This window comes from Lingula anatina, chromosome 1 (assembly GCF_051362555.1).
Source record: "Lingula anatina isolate TDL-2025a chromosome 1, LinAna3.0, whole genome shotgun sequence".
NCBI lineage: Eukaryota > Metazoa > Brachiopoda > Lingulata > Lingulida > Lingulidae > Lingula > Lingula anatina.
This window is the reverse complement of record NC_141767.1, coordinates 62,864,468-62,883,440: the sequence shown is the minus strand read 5'-3', so window position 1 is coordinate 62,883,440 and position 18,973 is coordinate 62,864,468. Positions and strand designations below refer to the sequence as shown.

General features: G+C 37.5%; 1 protein-coding gene across 4 annotated transcripts; it reads left to right on the top strand.

Moving 5' to 3' along the window:
- Positions 1-4,239: 4,239 nt before the first annotated feature.
- LOC106176788 (ras-related protein ORAB-1) lies at positions 4,240-18,862 on the top strand. 4 transcript variants are annotated; one of them, XM_086999050.1, is made up of 5 exons: positions 4,240-4,346; positions 6,857-6,929; positions 14,420-14,672; positions 16,099-16,207; positions 16,952-18,862. In XM_086999050.1, exons 1-5 carry the CDS (start codon positions 4,255-4,257, stop codon positions 17,262-17,264), a joined length of 840 nt encoding a protein of 279 aa, XP_086855176.1. In that variant the 5' UTR covers positions 4,240-4,254; the 3' UTR covers positions 17,265-18,862. The 4 variants fall into 4 exon arrangements, with proteins under 4 accessions (XP_086855176.1, XP_086855178.1, XP_086855177.1 ...); XM_086999052.1 differs by lacking the exon at positions 4,240-4,346 and adding an exon at positions 6,158-6,395; XM_086999051.1 differs by lacking the exon at positions 4,240-4,346 and adding an exon at positions 6,417-6,581.
- Positions 18,863-18,973: the final 111 nt, after the last annotated feature.

Below are 18,973 nucleotides of genomic sequence, written 5' to 3'. Positions count from 1 at the left end.
GGGCCTGAAGACCTTTGCTAGTCACATTTTCTGAATATCTATGTTACCTGCAGTGGATAATATAAATTGATGGTTATTATTAACTGTCTGAACATAAAAAAAAACATTAAAAGATGTTAATAATCCCATTCCAACATGTTCAAACATTTATTTAACCTCTCAACATATACTCTCCCAGTGCTCATATTAAAATAATTTTATTAAATATTATGAGAGAGAGAAAAAAAATAGAGAGAGAGAGAGAAAGGTGTTTCTAACAAACGGATAAAGAGACTGGTGTTTACCAATTAATAAAAAATGTGGTCTGCTGCTTTCAAGCATGCAGTCATGTAACAGGTATGCTATTGTCACTTGTGGGGTTTTCATTTTATCCGGGAATGACAAAACCAGTCCAGTCAACATAAAAATGACCAGGTATATCGATCTTGCGTCAAGGCGTGCTGCTCGTGCACTGTACAAGGCAGCCCACTGGAGCAGAAAGAGGATCAAAGGACAGTTCACATTAAGATGGAAAGATTATAATTAATAAACGCGTTCGGTGATGTGCCATTAATAACAGACGTTAGAATCCACCTGATAATCACGACCCCTTATAAAAGATAGGCGGGGGTTGTAAACGATCTCTGTTTACCTGTATTACGAATCACATGTTTAAGTTTCCACCACGCTGAGGTTTGTTAATCGTTTTGAACCGAACAACTGAAAAACCTGAATCCCAGAGCTCGTCTAGTGATAATGAAAATCTGGGATGAAAGTGGCTTTTAGGCGTAAATTATAAGTCATTGAAACCGGCAGTGTCTGCATGGGCCACTGGAAATGAAAAGCCCCATTGAATTACACCTGGATCACACAATGCACAAAAATTAAGATAGCAAAATAGACTTATTATCATATTTGCCCCGCACCTTGTAAAACACTATCTCTAAAGATTCAACGGAATGCGGATTTTTAAATTCGTGATTGACGCCCTGCTGTTCGTTTTTTTTGTCATTTTACAAATTATAAATTATTTTGACTTGATACATTTTGCAACTTTTGCATCTAATTCAAAATGGAAATTATGATTTTTCTACGACCCGTGTTAAGTATCTCATTTCAGGTTGGTTCTAAAGAAAGGTGACATTCTTTCTTTAGAAAACACAGAAAAAAACATGACGGATATCTATCTCATCTTTCCTACAAAACGACTGACCAATCGAGAAAATCGCAAGTCACCTTAAAAACGAAAACATTATCCTCTAATACTTGATATTCTTACATTTCCAGACGTTATAAAAAAACGTTAGCCGTACAAATGCTAACCTAGGTTAACGGGTGCATAATTTTTTATTCGTAGTTTTGTGAAATTTACCCTTTCACAGTATAATTGATTGTTTTCGTGTTGGTCGACAATACAAATGCGACAGATGTAATGGAAATTAAACAGCTGTGGAATGTTACTCCTGAGATGCAATTAGTTCATTATACCTGAACGTGACTTTTGAGTTCTAACATTCATGTAGGCCTACTGCTGTCCTTCTTAAGCATATATCTCCGTGCATACGGCTAGTTTTTTATTATGCTTTTCCAGCTTTGTGTCCCTATTTCACACAGACCACGAATCCCACGAATCGCCAGGAATTGACAAATTTCAAGATTCGTGGTTGAATCGTAATCAGTTCGTGAAGTTCTTAACAGATTCGTATATAATCGTAGTCATTCTTGCAATTCTTGATCAATCACGAACTGATTACGATTCAACCACGAATCCTGAAATTTGTCAATTCCTGGCGATTAGTGGTCTGTGTGAAATAGGGGCATCATCGAGGACGCTGAAAATGTCCTTAACAGCTTTCCTTGTCATACCATGCTTGCTAATGTACTACGATGACCTTATTCAACGTTTGCCTATCCTTTATCCGAAAAAAAGAAAAAGAAATACTTGGGTTCGTCATGGATCATTCTTGAGTTAATGTGAAACATGAGAACTTCATGCATGCACCTTGCAGGTCGAAAAAATGAAAATGTGCACATCAAGCTTGACGGTCTTTTCTTCTTGCAGAATCAAATCAACTTGTTGTGATTAACTTAATACCTGAAAGTGTTCAACGATACCATATCCAGGGTCCCCGTGACCCGTCAGGGAGAACGGTTTGGAACAAATAAGAGGCACGAAATTCTGTGACCCGGTTGGCACGGTTAGGATAGCTGTGTGCAACAACTATGAAAAAAGACGCCGATACATCCCTATCTTTATTTTCATCTTAGTCTTGCTTGCCTCTCACATGTCAAAGCCATGGCTTTTTACAGATTGCTCACCCAGCCATCGTTACCTTAAAGTGGTTTGATGCGTGATAGGTTTCCTCAGTCAGGTGTTACCGACACACGCACACATGACATGTATAAATCTACACAGAAAACAGGAAACCTCTCAGTGATATCCTTAGAATAGAAATAACGAACACCCAGATGAAGAGTATCTTTGTACTTCCACGGAAACGAGCACCGCTGTGAAAAAAGGAAGTCAAGAAAACCATTCCCGTCTTTGAGATCGGGTCTTTTTGGAGTGTTTGTTTCGGCTGATTGGGTCAGAAGCCGTACTCTAGGAAATCACTAAGGCCGTTAGGGTACAGCAATCTAAGTTTACTTTTCGGATAAATAGGAAATAAGGATGACTTTTCCCTTTAATTTTTAAAAGACCTTTAACAAGCCTCATCCTGTTTCCAACGTACTCTTATAACAACATCTCTTTCTGTATTCTACTCAACACCAGGATGAGACGTTAATTTGTTAATATAATCTGATTGTATCAAGTGAAAGTCCCAACAGAGTTAGTTCGAACTACCTAGTACGATAGTTTTATTGTGAACGCACCCGAATGCACAATGAACGCGACCCATTGGTGACGAATCATTTCTTTCTATATTTGACAATTTGAATACTCAAAAAAGTACAATTTGTTCAAAATAAGCGATCTCATGATATATTTGTTGTTTTAATTTGTACATTTGTTTTAAGGCTTTATCACAGTAATCAGAACACTTCTGTTTTAGTTCAACATCAGCAAAATATGTGAATTGATTCTAAAAAATTACATATTTTAAATAAATAAATGGTTAACCTACTACAAAACTATATGTTCCTGTTCACTTTTATGTATCATAGTAAATCTAAATGCACATTCTCTTGGTAATGGACATTCTTTAACAAAAGTCCCATTCCCGTTGTTTTTGCCTCAGCATTACCCGAGCAGGCAGAGCCAATGTCCATTAATACAGACCGCAATTTTTTCATTTCACAGGCATGGCTACGCTTACTCAGAGGCTTCTGCGACTCTGTTACGAGTAAATCTATTGTCCATTGCGGCTACCTAAGTTCAGTACATAAAATAATATTTATTTTGTTATATACACAACCTCTGCAATTAGTTTTAGGAAAGCTTCTAGTATAGAAAAGTTTACTTTAAAGGGCAACCCTGAATTAACCTTATAAACTACCTATTCCAAACACATTTGAGAATTCCCTAGAAACTAAAATACCGAGGGCAAACCCCACAGTTTATTCTCAATAAATAGCGATTATTAGTACTATATACCAGTCACACGCATGCTTCATCAGGTCATTTCATATACATGGAACCAGTTCACTTTGCATCATCTTCATCAAATCTCCATCCAAGAGGTCATAGCCTTCAGATCCTTGCTTTTCTCCAGTACATTTCTTATGCTTTTTTATGACCAGCACTTGTTTGTGTTTATGTGCACATCATAAGTAAGGACATATTCTGAAGTGACGAGTGATAAATGAATGATACATTGTACTAAGCGCTCAATGATATGGTCTAACCTAAGATAGTTCATATAAGCCTCTGCGAGCTCTTGTTTTTAAATTATATCCCCAAAACAATGACTCCTCTAAGGGCCAATTCCCAATGAAACTAACGTTCTACGAAGATCGATCCATCTCTCACTACATACAATCAATTTCACATATTAGCACTACTCGTTTCCAAATACTCGTATATATTATCACCAGCTTTTCTGTATACCTCAGGAGGAAGCGTGCTAATCTGTTAATCTGATTGCATACTGTGAGAATCCCTGCAGAGGTGGGTCGATCTACGTAGAACGACAATTTCATTGGAAATGAGCCCTAACATTTTTCAAACATAACGTTAGACAAAACACTCGATCTTGTCGGCAGAAAATCCCCAGCTAGAGCTTATGGTCCAGGTGTGTTGTTATCAAGTGGTTCATGCAGGGAGACCCTGCGTGAATGGTGTGGCACATCCCGGTAGCTAGAAGATGGCATGAAGAGATAATGATTGGAAAGGTGACTGAGATTGATTTTTCAACTGCTCTAAGAAGGTACATGTAATATTACACAGATGTTATTTTTTCCAAGGTTGTTCATCTTATACAGTTTTGGTGTTTTTATCAGAAAAAAATCATACAGGATATTATGGGTCACAGGGGTCCGTCTGGTTCTGTTTTCAAGACTATAACTTTTAAATAAAGAATATGTATTGGTATGTAAGAATATGCTGCAGGCCCGTAGGTCAGGAAGATTCGGGGATGTGCACTTTTGGTTTCGAGAAGCTCCGCTCTGAATCAAAATTTGGCCTATGCTTTATGCAATTTATCAAGATGGGTCAACAAAGAGGGTAAAAAGGTCCACATTTTCAGAAAAATACCCTCTTAGAAATCGCTGTTGTACTAATGCACATGTCAGTGCACTTACATGGTTGTAAATCATATGGTAGCATATATAATTTCTGTCAGCTTATATCTACATGTAGTCCAAGTTACTTATCTACAATCAATGAAAATTTGGCAAGGTTTGCCGTCCTGTAAACACGCAAAAATGAACAAGAAAACGTTGAAATCAGCTCTAGATCAGACCATCTACATGATCAATTGGAGTCCATTTGGAGGCCAGGGCCAAGTTTAAGGGTCGCCTTTGAATATCCAAATTCAACCTCAAATAGACTCAACTGAGTGTGCTGGATGAGTATGGGGGGGAAGTTCGTCAATGCCCATCTAAAAATCCACAATTCCGATTTAAATTGCCATTACGTGAGATAAATATGATTTGAAAGTAATGATAGCACTTCGCCGCCCGCTTGTTCGCAGCTGGGTTGAGGCACATCTGAAATTCCATGACACCTATACCCTTCCCCAGAAATGGTGCTTAGCCTCGTCAATTTTCAAACTCTGGCAACGGGCCTGCCTGATATCCTGGATCTTCCATCAGTTTTAGTTCATACAAATCCGGCCATTGTGATAGGTGTGAAATCTCTAATTGCGTGGAAGAAGTAGAACAGAAAGATCAGTGTATATATCCCATATTTTGTCAATACTATACATAACAGTGCGCCTCAATGATTGATCTAGGATTTATGTTGAGAATTTTGGAAGGGGGGGGGGGAGACCCCTATATATAAAACGACCTGCAGCTTTCAGAATGTACCACATAAAAGAAACACAAACGCGCGTTTTTGATCCGGCAGCCCTGTCAACTCTCCCAATTTAGTTGAAAATCTGCAGGCATTTATACTTATATCCCCTTATTCCCCGTTCAAAACTAAATCTCCAGATCTATAAAATTTCCAGATCTATTAGATTTCCAATTTATTTAAGTGATTCTTTGTATCGTTTTATGGCTTATTCTGTTGCAAATTTTGACATTTCCGTTTTACTTTGATCGATGCATGTACATAACAACAAATATTGGTTAATGCTAGTCGTGGCCGTGTAAACCCACAACACACTCACGACATTTAAATGCTGTGAGCATGATGTTGACGTCATCATACATGTACTGTAGACGTCAACTAAAATCCCATTGGCTCTATGTACCCGGTATTAACAAGATATCTTGCATTCAACTAATAATTTTACCTGTATATTTACAATCAATTCTAAAGATCAAATCAAAGAAACAACATAATTAGTTTTAAAAGATGTGCTTGATAAATATCATTTGTTTTCATACCTTTGCTGTATAGTAGTAGACTTTCACCCTAATTTAGTTCTATTGTGATAAAATTAAAGAAGAAAAACTTCCATATCTGTTATAGAATCAGTCACTCAGCTGTAGGCTATCGTCCCTTAAAGATGTACTGATCTTGTCATTATTATAAACCACGTGTAAGGGCGATTTCGAGAAGAGACCAGATAAGACTGTCCTCTACCATGCAGTGTGCACTTTTCGCCAACAGCGAATTAATGAATTAGCCAGAGACGTTTGTTAATATCTAATGAAAAAACAATATGTGACCCTGGTAGACTCACAGTGTACAGGAGTAAGGACCCATCAACAAGAACGACTTCATTGCATTTTCTATACTAGTCGGGGCGTTAAGGTTATTCTTATCGCTGTGGAATATCTAAAATGCGCTCGAAGATATGGATCAGGTGAAAATAGTGTCCTTTATCGTCATGATTTGACGATCACATGGGTATTATTCACTATGAATTCTGAACGGGGAAAACTCAATTTTGGGTACAAAGAGATAACGTATGGATCGAGATAATAGTAACGCTGATTTTGAACACTATAGGTTACTGCAGCATGAGTAGTTCAACTGATAGAATCAAACGGTTTGTATGCACGAGTATTGTAGAAAAGTGTGTAATTACACGGACGCAGTTGTTTTATCAAAGAAGAAAATTTGGATAATTTTACGACATTATGCATTCGACTCCTGTCCAAGATTCAAGTATTTCAAAATACAGTTGAATTTTACAAATAGCAGCACACGATTGTAAATTGTGGTCCGAGGTTGTTTTGCCATGTTGCTTTCCCCACATTTGAAATAATTGAGTCAGGAGCTGCGACCGATCAATGAATTGAGGATTATTCGATTCAATTACAGGCTTTCGTCTTGCTGGAAAGGGAAGATCACAGTATCTATTTACGCCAGGCATCAAGTAGTGGACATGTCGCAGGTAAATATTTGTTTTCATTTCTTTAAGTGACATATAATACTGAAAATACCCTCTCCTCTTCTTCCAAAATACACCAATGGCAAAACTAGTTTACAAACACAGACATAATAGGTTGTGATAAAATGTTCAGAGCATTGTGAAAGGCATTTTAGTATTGAAGTACAATGTACATACTTCCTTGATTTAAATGAGTGGCAATTTGTTTTTAAATCTAAACTAGAGGATCAGAGAGGCGATACCGCCTCTGGATATTGTACCACCAGCTGGAGTAAGCGCATTCGTATGCCCCCCCCCCCCAAAAAAAAAAAAAAAATGGACACCACCACCAGTCTTGTGCTTGACAAGCTCTATAAAATGCAATAAACAAGAGTTCTCAAAATATGCAACAAGAAAAAAAATTGAAAAAACATAACAGTTAAAATGGTCCAATCAAGGAGATGTTCAAATTGAACTGTATTTTCCTAACACGGATCACTCCTGTGATTTTCTAGATAATAGGCCTATTGGTTTTCCTTGAAATGCATTATCAGTATTGCATATACCAGTATGCTGACAAAAGAGAAAACCTAGGGACAACACTGGGCAGATCTCTGCTAGTTTTGAAGAAATGAAGGACAAGAAAATATGCAGAGTTCAGTTTGTGGTAAAAAAAAGTAGGTCAAAGGTCAATTTCAAGGTCACAGTATATGACTTCCTATATAAGTTCAATAGTAGCTATGGGCATTTCTTTGCCAATGTTGGAGATATGAAGGCCAGGAAACATGCAAAGTGCAGTTCATCATAAATAGTAGGTCAAAGGTCAATTTCAAGGTCACAATTAGATTACCAGTATTGACCCATTAGAGCCTGCGTCATCAAAACAAACGGCAGCCATACTGGAGGGAGACCGGAATCGTCTGCTGCGCATGAACAAGCCATGTCTGTAGTTCAGTTTTCGTTTTCTGTATTTTTTTTCATATTTAACCGAGCAAAATGATGAATTACTGCAGGGTATTTGATCGAGAGAAGGTAACTTACTTTACAAGCGTTCACAGACTGCCTGCAGTGGTAAAAATCCATGGTGAAGGAACTAAAACCATAAACGGAGGAGAGACGGCGAGGTGGCTTTGAATCAAGACTCTTCGGAAAAGTAAAGGATAAAACTAATTTATTTTATAGCAAAGAATGAAGAGCCAACTGTGCAGATTTACCATAAAAGAAAAAACAGTAGAACACCAAAGACCTAGGTGTGTACGTTTGGGGCGCACGTATATATTTAAAGTAGTGCCCAAAAAGTGTGGATGGAGAGTGTGTTAATTTGTTAAAACGTGTGGAAATACCCAGGCAGGGGTTCGACTTTTATAATGAAGACTCACCTATTGCCTTGGGTGTAATTTGTTATCAGTTACGGTGCTCTCTAGATTTTATCGGCTGTCACCTACCTCTATTATACCTGGTTAGCATTATTCCCAATTAGTGTCAAGGCTATATTTGTACTGTACACAGCTGAGATGGGCCAATTAAATCAATTACCTGTATGAAGTGTATTTGGAAGTTAGTGGCTTAATTTTCGATTTGGTGTAGTGATAAGAGTAATTTTATTTTGCAAGTAAATTCTACCTCAGGTGTAATTGACATATAACTTTAATAACCTCATGAAATTATTTTGCACTTTCCTCTGTAAAAATGTCAAATTCTGCTCCTGTCAACTGTAATGTTGTAAGTTATAATATGAATAAAAATCACAATTGTTATCTTTCTATTAATTTAGATTTACATGTAGGAAATTGATCAGGCATTTCCCACCAAGCCACACTGATTGGGTGCAAGTAAATTATTTAAAAAAAAAAAAAAAAAAAAAAAAAAACGGAAGCTTTTGATGACAGGTACAAAAGGCAGCTAGATGACACACAAGGTAGAAGCAGCAAAAAATATTCCTAGATCTCTGTGACCAGCTGAGGAGACAGGATCTGAACATGAGGAGAGTGAAATCCAGTGCATGACAGGAGTTATTTAATTGAACTCAGCATTTCATGTTCACTTTTATTCATACAAAATGTGCACTTTTCCTATATGTTTAAGTAAATGGTTGCAGAAATCAATTCATGAACTGAATTATTATTTTACATTGGACATCATAAATACATGATTGTGAAAAATGCCTTGCTTCTGTGAATGACTGAATAATAATAAAATCCTAACAATGTTGCTTATATGAATGGTTGCATTCATGGTGAATATTAAACTCTTAAACAACAGTCTCGTTACATGTACTTTCTAATGAACCAAAATGAAGTACAAGAATGCTGAAATAATTTAAAAAGTTGATGATGGTATAGAGCAAATGTTCTGTATACTTTACTTCTGTACTGTATAAACAATAGCATCTGAAAATCCCCAATATAGTTAGGCTTTACATTAAAAAAAGAGAACAACAAATACCTGATATTGCAGTTTTAAAGTAAATTTAAAATACATGAATTTTGTTCACTGAATACCTAGCAAAATATTCTCAATGCAAATGGTATATAAAATTTTATAAAATCAGTTTGATACAATACTTTTTATGACAGTAGATGTATTTTGAAAACTTATTTACAACACAACTCACCAGCTTTATTTTGATACAAAGGACACGTCTTTTTCATCATTGACATAGTTTCTATTGCTCCATTGATATCAAGTGTATAGTCCCATGGCAAATTCCCATTCTCTAAGTCCCACTTAAACTGAGGTTTGAGGATATTTGTAGTGCCTAACAAATGCTTCTGTGAATGACTGAACTAATAATAAAATGCTAACAATGCTGCTTATATGAATGAACAACAGTCTTGTTACATGTACTTTCTAATGAACCAATATGAAGTACAAGTATGCTGAAATAATTTCTGACAGCTTCACGATGTAAAGATAAGTCATAACTAACAGCAATATTTCATGTCATAAGACAATCATACATTCTTCCTTGAATCCACAAGGGTTTATCCTAATGATCAGCTCAAATGTTTTATATCTATCCTTTATGAAAACAGTTGCTTCTATTTATGGTTAAACTTATGATTACACATTAAACTCTCTCAAACTATAACTGTTATTACCCAATGAACAAGAAAAATAAAGTACAAGATAACTGAACTCTTCTGACAACACGATGTTGGGTAAGTAGCATTTAGTAGGATTTCACGTTTTTAGACTGTCTTGAGTTCATATCGGTCGATCCCGCTGATCAGCTGAAGCCTCAGCTTGTATATATCCTTTTCCCTTTGGTGTCCTTGATCGTGATATGAAGTTTACATTATTTTATTTGGTTTACCTATATTTACGCTACTATTCCCCGTCGTTCATTCCCTCCAGCATGGCCGCGGGACTAGTGTTACGGAGCAAATATGACGTCACTGTAATCGGTTAATATAACTTCCTATTCAAGTTCAATAGTAACTATGGGCATATCTCTGCTAATTTTGGAATATTTAACATTTTCCCCTCTGAATATTGCAATGTTGTAATTTTTGATATAGCGCAATGCCTAAACCATATCGAAAACAAAAAAATGGACACCACCTCCAGTATTGCACTTGACAAGTTCTAGAAAATGTAATGAACAAAAGGTCTCTGGCATTTACCATTCCAGAATAAAAGCAAGTTTTCAGTTTCGGTATCTAATGGCTGCTTCTCCCTTGAAAATGCACCGATTGACCCCAAACTCCCAAAGATGAAAGGAGCCCCCAATTGTAACCCCTCACTATAACAGGAGAGCTTAGATCTGTGTAGTTTCCAAAAAACAGCACAAACAAATTTTTTTTTTTGCAGAAAATTCCCATTTTTAGAAAATTTTGGCTTGTTTGACCTTGAAAAAATGGTCAAAAGTCAAATCCAAGGGCATATTTGGAATCTCCACATATGACTTTCGGTCAGACTTCTGTAGTAATTTTTCCCATAATTCCTTTGGTTTGGGAGATATTTAGCCTTGAATTTTCAAAAATTTTGACAAGGGTGCATTTCAACAAGTGTCACGCCTAGGCCAATGCACCGACAAAGACAAAAAACCAGGGTGTTCAAGTTGAGATTATATGTGACCTAAATCCAAGAGATGGGGACACAGGTCCTGGCGGTCTAGGAGGAGAAGCGGTAACGGTGACTTGTTTCCGGCGCCCGACTGCGGAGCCGGCGGAGCCGCAGGAGCCGGCGGAGCTGTACGAGACGGGTCGGGACTAAAACCATGAGTACCGCCAGCGTATACGCTGGCGGTACGTATACGCTGGTGGTACTAATGAATCTCTGCGTCTATGGTGCTATACTCATATATTTGTTACAGTCATTTCGTCCAGTATAAAATTTGGTCTTGTGGTTAAAACTGATGTTTCTTACATTCACTTAGATATTTGATATTAGCAGATGTTTTGAAGGAAAACTTACATGTACATGTAACTAACAACCTTACATATTTTTATACCGGCTTAAGGCTTTAATGTGAGATTAAACCCAATGTTTTATCTAATCTTACTTTAAAAATCTCTTTTGATAAATGTAACTATTCAATAAACCCGCACACCTTCACTTTAGTCTGTTAGGGAAAATGCCAAGCATACACATTTTCGTGCGTGTCTGTGTGCGCGCGCGCGTGATGATTTCTCAAGGAGTCGACGATAAATCTAGCGTGAAAATGGATCCTCTCCAATACTTCATTTCCTCCAATTAAAGAGGAAGTGCTTACGGTAAGATCACCATGGCCTGTTGTCTGCAGGGTGACTTGGATCGCAGACAAATGCCTTACACAATGGGCTCTTTAAGCTTTTGTTCCTTGATTTTGTCATACACAGGAAATGGAATTTGGGCAGCTAGCCCCCCTTAGCCATGTTATTTGATTTTAATCACTTTATCGAGTTATATTCACATCCGATGCACCTTGTTGCTGTAGCAATAATCTAATAAGCGTTAATCTCAAGTGGAAGACGATTATCTTTTAGACTTTAACTCAAAACATAAATCATATGAATAAACATAGTTTCTCTTTTCGATCATAATTTCTCGATTTCAGTTCTCGTGCTTATCCCAAAGACTTTTATTACTTTCATTTTAACAAATGTCGAGAGTTAAACACGCCTTTTATATACTGAAAGTGATTTGTCCATCTTTAAGCTTTATTATTTACCCATCTCCCTTTTCAACGATGAAAAACAAGGATAGTGAATATTAAAAGAGTTCAGTCCCCCTGCGCAGAGAATGCCTAAAAGCCAGGACATTGACAAATCTATTCTTATACATGTGATAGCCGGGTGATTTATCACTTCCCTGGCCAGTGTTTTATTACTATAGACGAAAATGAGGGAAACCTAGAGGCAGGCTGGCGGTTTTCAATATTTATTATGAAAAGCTAAATAAGATATTTGATAGAGACATACCGTAACACAATGAAGTATATACATGTAGTTATCGAGAAAGTGGAATTGCAGGCATAAAAGAAAGATGGATTAGATAAACGAGATGAAGAATAACACAAAATGAACCCATGGAAAATTTAATAGTATACATATGAAATAAACATGAGGCCCTGTATACCAAACTTCGATGTGATATCTTCGTGGTAGGGTTTTAGTGTTAAGGCAGATAAGCGTGTGGTTAGGAATATCGCAGTGTAATCTGCAGACAACTAATGACCATTGCACAAATGATTCGCGACGCATGTGATAAGGACGAGGTATTGTATATTATGTAACACGGGGATGAGAACTGTGACGTCCCTTTGAATACTTTATATTAGCAGGGAACTAATATTTACGAAGACACGTGTCCTTTGTTTAGCAGCCACCTATTATAACGTCTCCGGACGGGACAGAAGGTCACTTGGTGGTTCAGGTGTCCAGTTGATCCGGAATATACAAAATGGTGAATGGTGACAGTTACTCATACGATTTGTACTAAAGAATTTTTCTGAAAAAGGAATAGTGCAAGTGCAGTTGAAGCGTACAGAATATACTCCAATATTTACAACAGAAAGGGCCACACAGCGTACAAGCTAAAGGAGATAGATCTAACAGGCACTCTATCGTGGATCAGTATCTCTACAATTTTTGAAGAAAAAGAAGGATTTACATTGTCTGCTTGGATTTTCAAAAAAAGTCACCGGATCACATGTGCAGGGACCGATGCATTACATGCTGTGTCAAAATAAAGAGAAAAACATTGTACAAATATTAAATCGATGCAGGAAGCTACAGAAAAAATGCATGAAAAACTCGCTATTGACGTGCCAAAAAACCAAACTGGGATTTATTCGCCAATGGCGATCCCCCGAACTCTTCATATTCCACTCTCAGCAGACGCTTCTCTGTCGCCGTATATGCAGCAATGTTTACAGACGGTAAGATCTTAACCGAGAAAGTTTCAGCGGCGTTCATCTTCATCAAATTTCTTGGCAGTGGCATGGAATATTTCGAGTATATTCATTTATTTACATAAACGTTTGAGAGTGGAATCCTCGTTCTGCCTACTCCATTCAAGTCAGTTTTTCAGTACTTCAGAATGTGTGAACTGTGCTAAAAGTCGCAACGTAGATGTGCATGTAGGCCTATGCACCAAATGAAAGTGACACCGTGTTAATGTAAAAAATATATTTGGGTGTTTGAATCGAAAAGGGACACCTTTTTCAAATAATACACCTGAATATATTTCAAAAATTTTATTGGTAGATGCGTCTTAAATAGGCCTTACACCCCATTTCCATAGATTAGATCGACCTACTTTAGATCGACCTAACTCCCTGGGGGTTCACGCTAAATAGCTGTCAGCCGGGCGGACACGAAAGTTAATTACCCCCTTACAGCTTGTAGTAGGCGGGACGGACATTTAAGTCGGATTATCTGAAAGTAATCTAGTGAGACTCCCCGCGGGGATAGATCGATCTAAAATCTATGGGAATAGAGCCTAAGATGTCGCATTTTGTTTTGTCCAGTTGTGGCAGTTCAACTTAGTATGAGCAAGAAGTTGAAGAATATAACTTCTTGGTATGAGCTATCTCAGCAGGCCTTGTGATAGCGATACCTAAAGTAAACCGTAGCTGCTTGACTGGAAATATGGCTACATACAGACTCAGTAAACAAATTTACAGAAAGCTTGTATGAGGGAAGGGGTCAGGTGAATGAGAGTGAGGGATGTTAAAATGTTCAACTGACGTTTACTGGTAGCCTTATACTGCATGATTAGCATGTCTTTTTTCATGTAGTTGACAGGTGTTTGCGTGTGTCCATGTGTCTGATAACTGTAGTAAGCCTAGTTAGTTGATCATAACGACCTCAACATTCAATGTATGGATCTTTAGGGTTTAAATAAGTAGATAGATAAGATAGAAACTGTTTAAATTTTAAATCAGCAGGTTGGTATTTATTTACACAAATTTTTTTTCTGTTTAAGAATACTAACCTGAAGTACCAAAAGTAGTTCAACAACGGATTCCAATCAACTTGGGAATTCCCTTTGTATGACGTCATCATATATTACTGTTTCTATTTTAGGAGAGCTTCATCATGGCGGCCAGTAGCAGGCCGCGGTTGAGCGTGAGCTCTCGATATACAGGCTTCGATTTCAACTTTCGTGTGGTACTGGTGGGGAACCGGGGTGTCGGCAAGTCAAGCTTGATCAGGACGTACGTTCATGGTCATTCTAAATTAATTACAACGACTGGAAAACACGAAGACAACGATTGCATGGTGAAAGAGCTAGTGCGCTTTGACAAGAGAGTTCGCATTGAAATCAGGGACACCGCCGGTAAGTTGAATACATTGCACAGTTTCATGGGTCCTAGCTTTAGTTTCAGCCATACTGATATCAAAGACCTAACGAGCTTGATCAAGATCGCCCTTTTCCGTATTATACTTAAGACTAAGTTTGACACTGATCTTAATATCAAGGGAGCTCTTTCTCTACGCCCGCTGCTGGGTTACTTTGTTTACATCAGTTATCGATAGGCCTACTTCGTATAGCATGTGGGATATAGTTTTCATATTTGCTTCATTCACCGCCTCGTCGGATAGACTCAGTATTGTAGTTCAACTGTGAAGATCAGCTAATACTCCCAAGGTTTGGCCGTCACAGTGAGTGCCACCTGATTTCTCAGCCGATTTATAAGCCCCCACCCCCCCCCCCCCACCCCACGCACACACACTCACACACCAATACCAAACAGCACGGGTTTGTTTTGTGGCAGCTATTCTGTTGGCCCCATGACCCTAATTATAGACCCCCTTTGCAGTGGAAGGTGTCCTTTGTAGGCTTTCAATTGTTACTTTCAGGTAGTCGTTAAGTGTGACTCTTACATGTTTATTGTGACTAGATCATTTGATTCTTAGACTACTGTCAGTACAACAAATAAAGCTGCCCCAGGTCTTGAATTACAAAAAAAGAATGGCATTCCTGAGACGTTGAAGTTAAGTCTGTGTTATTTTGATGTGGAATGAATACACAGCATCAGAGAGTAGGGCCTACAGGTATTTTACCTGCCCCGTGCGTACATTGTAGTCCACCTGGCAACAAGTATTCCCCGCCCTGTGATTCACAGCTCCAGTACATGGACAGACTGCCTCTAATATTAAACCTGCATTGTTGACATTGTTATCAAGCCAGGATGCCTCCATATTTAGTACCTGACGAACAAATTGCTTATCTGAAATGGCTGTTTATTGAATCCTGCCATAATGAGCATTTTCACAAGTCAGGATGTAAGCTGTGACAGCGCGCGATAACAATGAATACAAATGACAGTTTAGGCACATACCTGGAATGGTCAAGGCCAGTGAGGAAATTGAATCTAGAATTGCACCTAGATTAGATTTTAGATGCGCTAAGAATGATGTACGTAGAATACAGTCGTGAAACCTGTGCTTATATTTGAGCTCCATGAGTATTTACAAGTGTGTGTGTGTGTGTCTGTGTGTGTTTGTGTGTGTGTGTGAGGGGTGAGGGGGGAGTTAAGTATATTGAAAAGGACATTACTACAAACTAGACGCCCTCCAAGATCGGCCCCGCCGTAGAATATGTATTCATTACGTAAATATTCTACGTTTACCAATCGCTATTACTGAACAAAGTAATCTTAAACGCCATCTTATCTGCAGAACGATGCCATTTTTGTATAATGATTACATAATCAACGATTGTAATGTTTACAATTAAATTGAATGCGTTTACTTTATAGGATTAGAGAGATACCGCAGTTTGACCGCTTCGTACTACAGAGGAGCTCATGGCTGCATCATCTTATTTGACGTCACCAATCAGAAATCATTTGATGATGTCACGAACTGGTAAGATGCAGGATTTTGTCAAATTTGAAAAAAAAGTTTTATGATTTTTTTTTATTTTGGAGATTATAACTTCTTACAGTTTTAACAGTCATAAGAGTTTTCATATCAGTCTTTTAATGTCTGTGTTATAGTTATATCTTTTTGGTTTTTTTCCATAGTGCCATCCAACTTTAATTTGAGATAAAAAGGCTTTGTAGTTATTAGATTAAAGTGAAGCCCCCTTTTGTTAAGCTTAGGTAAGCCAACCTTTCGGTCACGTTGTTGGACCCATGATCGTCGTGTACACTGAAGTGTTTATTTGACAAGCACTGGGGTGACTGGATTATTTCAAGTGCAGATACACTGTAGATAGTGCAAAAAAAGATATATATGAGAAGGATTTCACCCTTTATAAACAAAACAACCAACGACCAGGAATATAAGTCATGTAATGCCTATTGAAACAAAACTATTCGATGCATTAAATTTGCAACTGAGTCGCAAACAAATTATACGGTTCAGAAGCTAACAGTTCCAACATTCCTTGTCAAAACACGGGTGGTTTCTTCGCTCGTAAAAATTGCATAAAAATAACTTTACGGTTATCTTTATTTATCGTTAGAAATTTCACCACAACAATCAAATGTATCATCAACAATCAATCAGTTGTATGCCCATTCGTTCAGGGCGCTGAAGTTTATCGAGGCGTGTCTTATTAATTGTAAACATGTTCTGCGTTTTATGTTATTGGTTTGTTTTACTTAGGTACAGAGATTTGAAGGAGTACGGTCCTGATAACGTCCAAGCGATGTTGGTCGGTTCCCGGTGTCACCTCACGAATGAACGGGCAATCAGCGTGGAAACGGCACTCAAAAGAGCGGAGGACTTGGAAATCCCGTACACAGAAGTCAGCTCTGAATCAAATACAAACGTTGAACAGTTATTCACAAGCCTGTTAGACTCTATGCTAAAAAGGTTTAGGCTGGGAGAGAGAAGGCACAACAGTTTGTGTGATTTACTAGAGAAAGACGACGTTGAAAAGAAAAAGAAAACCTTCTGTCCGTCATGTAAAACTTAAGGTAAAAATATGCTCGTTTTATATTTTATGGATTATACAACATAGCGGCAATAGGCCTATATCCCAGGCTTACAGCTTAGTCACAAAGGAGAAAACGTGCAATAATTTGCCAATTTCAGTTCACCAGCTTGCCCTAAGCCAAGTGTTTTCCGCACGATTCTGCAATTGTCCTTCTGGTGTTCGTCGTTGGTAAAAAGCAACGTTTTCAACGAGTTCTAATGCACTGAAAAGGGTCAGCAGTAGAACTCATGAGGAATTAACCGAGACAGCCCAAAAAATCTGGCGACTCGGGGTTAAATCAAGGAAGATTTCGCGAACGGAGGACCGTGGGGACAGAAATAATGGCTTGCGAGTGCGGTGCGTCATAGAATAACACCTGACCAAATGTATCCACGGATATTTGTCTGGTTTTCTTTAAAGATCTGTCGAATTACAGTCAATTGCACAGCACTGTATATTTACCAAGTTTTGGTTTTCACTTTTGAATTGCTTTTAAAAGAAGACATAACCGGCGCATCGCCCTTATCGCTGGTCTCGTATGAGCCAAGTCCTCTTTATAGACGATCTCGGACAATTCCCATTTGATGTGTACATCAGTCAGAGAGATGTGCACTGATGTGTTTGACCTACTACTAATCTGTAACTGGCTGTTCTATATACACTGAGCAAAAATATAAACGCCCCACCTAATACTTAAGAAAGTCACGGTTTATATAAATACACTCGACCAAAAAAGTTCGGAAACATCGTTATTTTGAAGAATTATAAAATAACCATATAAGCTAAGGTAAACGTGTTAACCATATACTGTCCTTAGCCCATTATATGTTACATAAATAATGCACATGCGACGTTTATACCTTTGCTCAGTGTATTTGAAAAGGATAATGTTGTTGGGCATGACCAAAGCTCTCTGTCAATCGTTGTTTGGTGATATTGTGTATTTACGATAAACTGAATAATGTTAGCGATATATCTCAAAATGTACTGATTTCATAGATCTGAAAAAGGGTTACAAATGTACAGTACTTTAAAATGCATAGATGTAAGAACCATTAAGGTTTACAGGATCGCTGGGAGATTGTGATGATTTTTGTCCCATACTTTTTGTGTTTGTATTCTATAGGACATATTTTGTATAATATTTGTATTTAAAATTTAAGTATAAAGTAATGGCATCATTTTATATTTCGAAATATTTGATACATTGGCACTGAATTAGGGCAGTGTAACTTATTCAGAAGGCGTAGATCTGAATAACTTTAACTATTTTTTTCATAAACACTTGGCTTTAAAATACAAGGAAAAAGTCATCCCAGAAGAAGGAGATGAACTGCTATAAATCGATCAATGGATCAGCACAAATTTGAACCCAAAAATAAGTTGGAAATAGATTAATCTACCCTTTTATAAGTGTATACTTCTTTACAATTGTTAGAAATCTCCCTTTATATAATAAAGATTAGCTGAACTTGTCAAAAGAGTAGAAATATGTGATGATTGTTCAACATTTGAAATACCTGTTAAGGTCAGTATCGATATTAAAATTGTATGATCTGGCCTTAATGTATTTTTGTAATAAAATATTATGAATCTTTTTTTTAGTTCTATTTAATATGAGATTTACAAGGACTGTAGACTAAACTGAGTGCCCTTATATAAAGATGAGAAGTCATAGAAAGTAAAACGAAATTAATTTTTTCCATTGA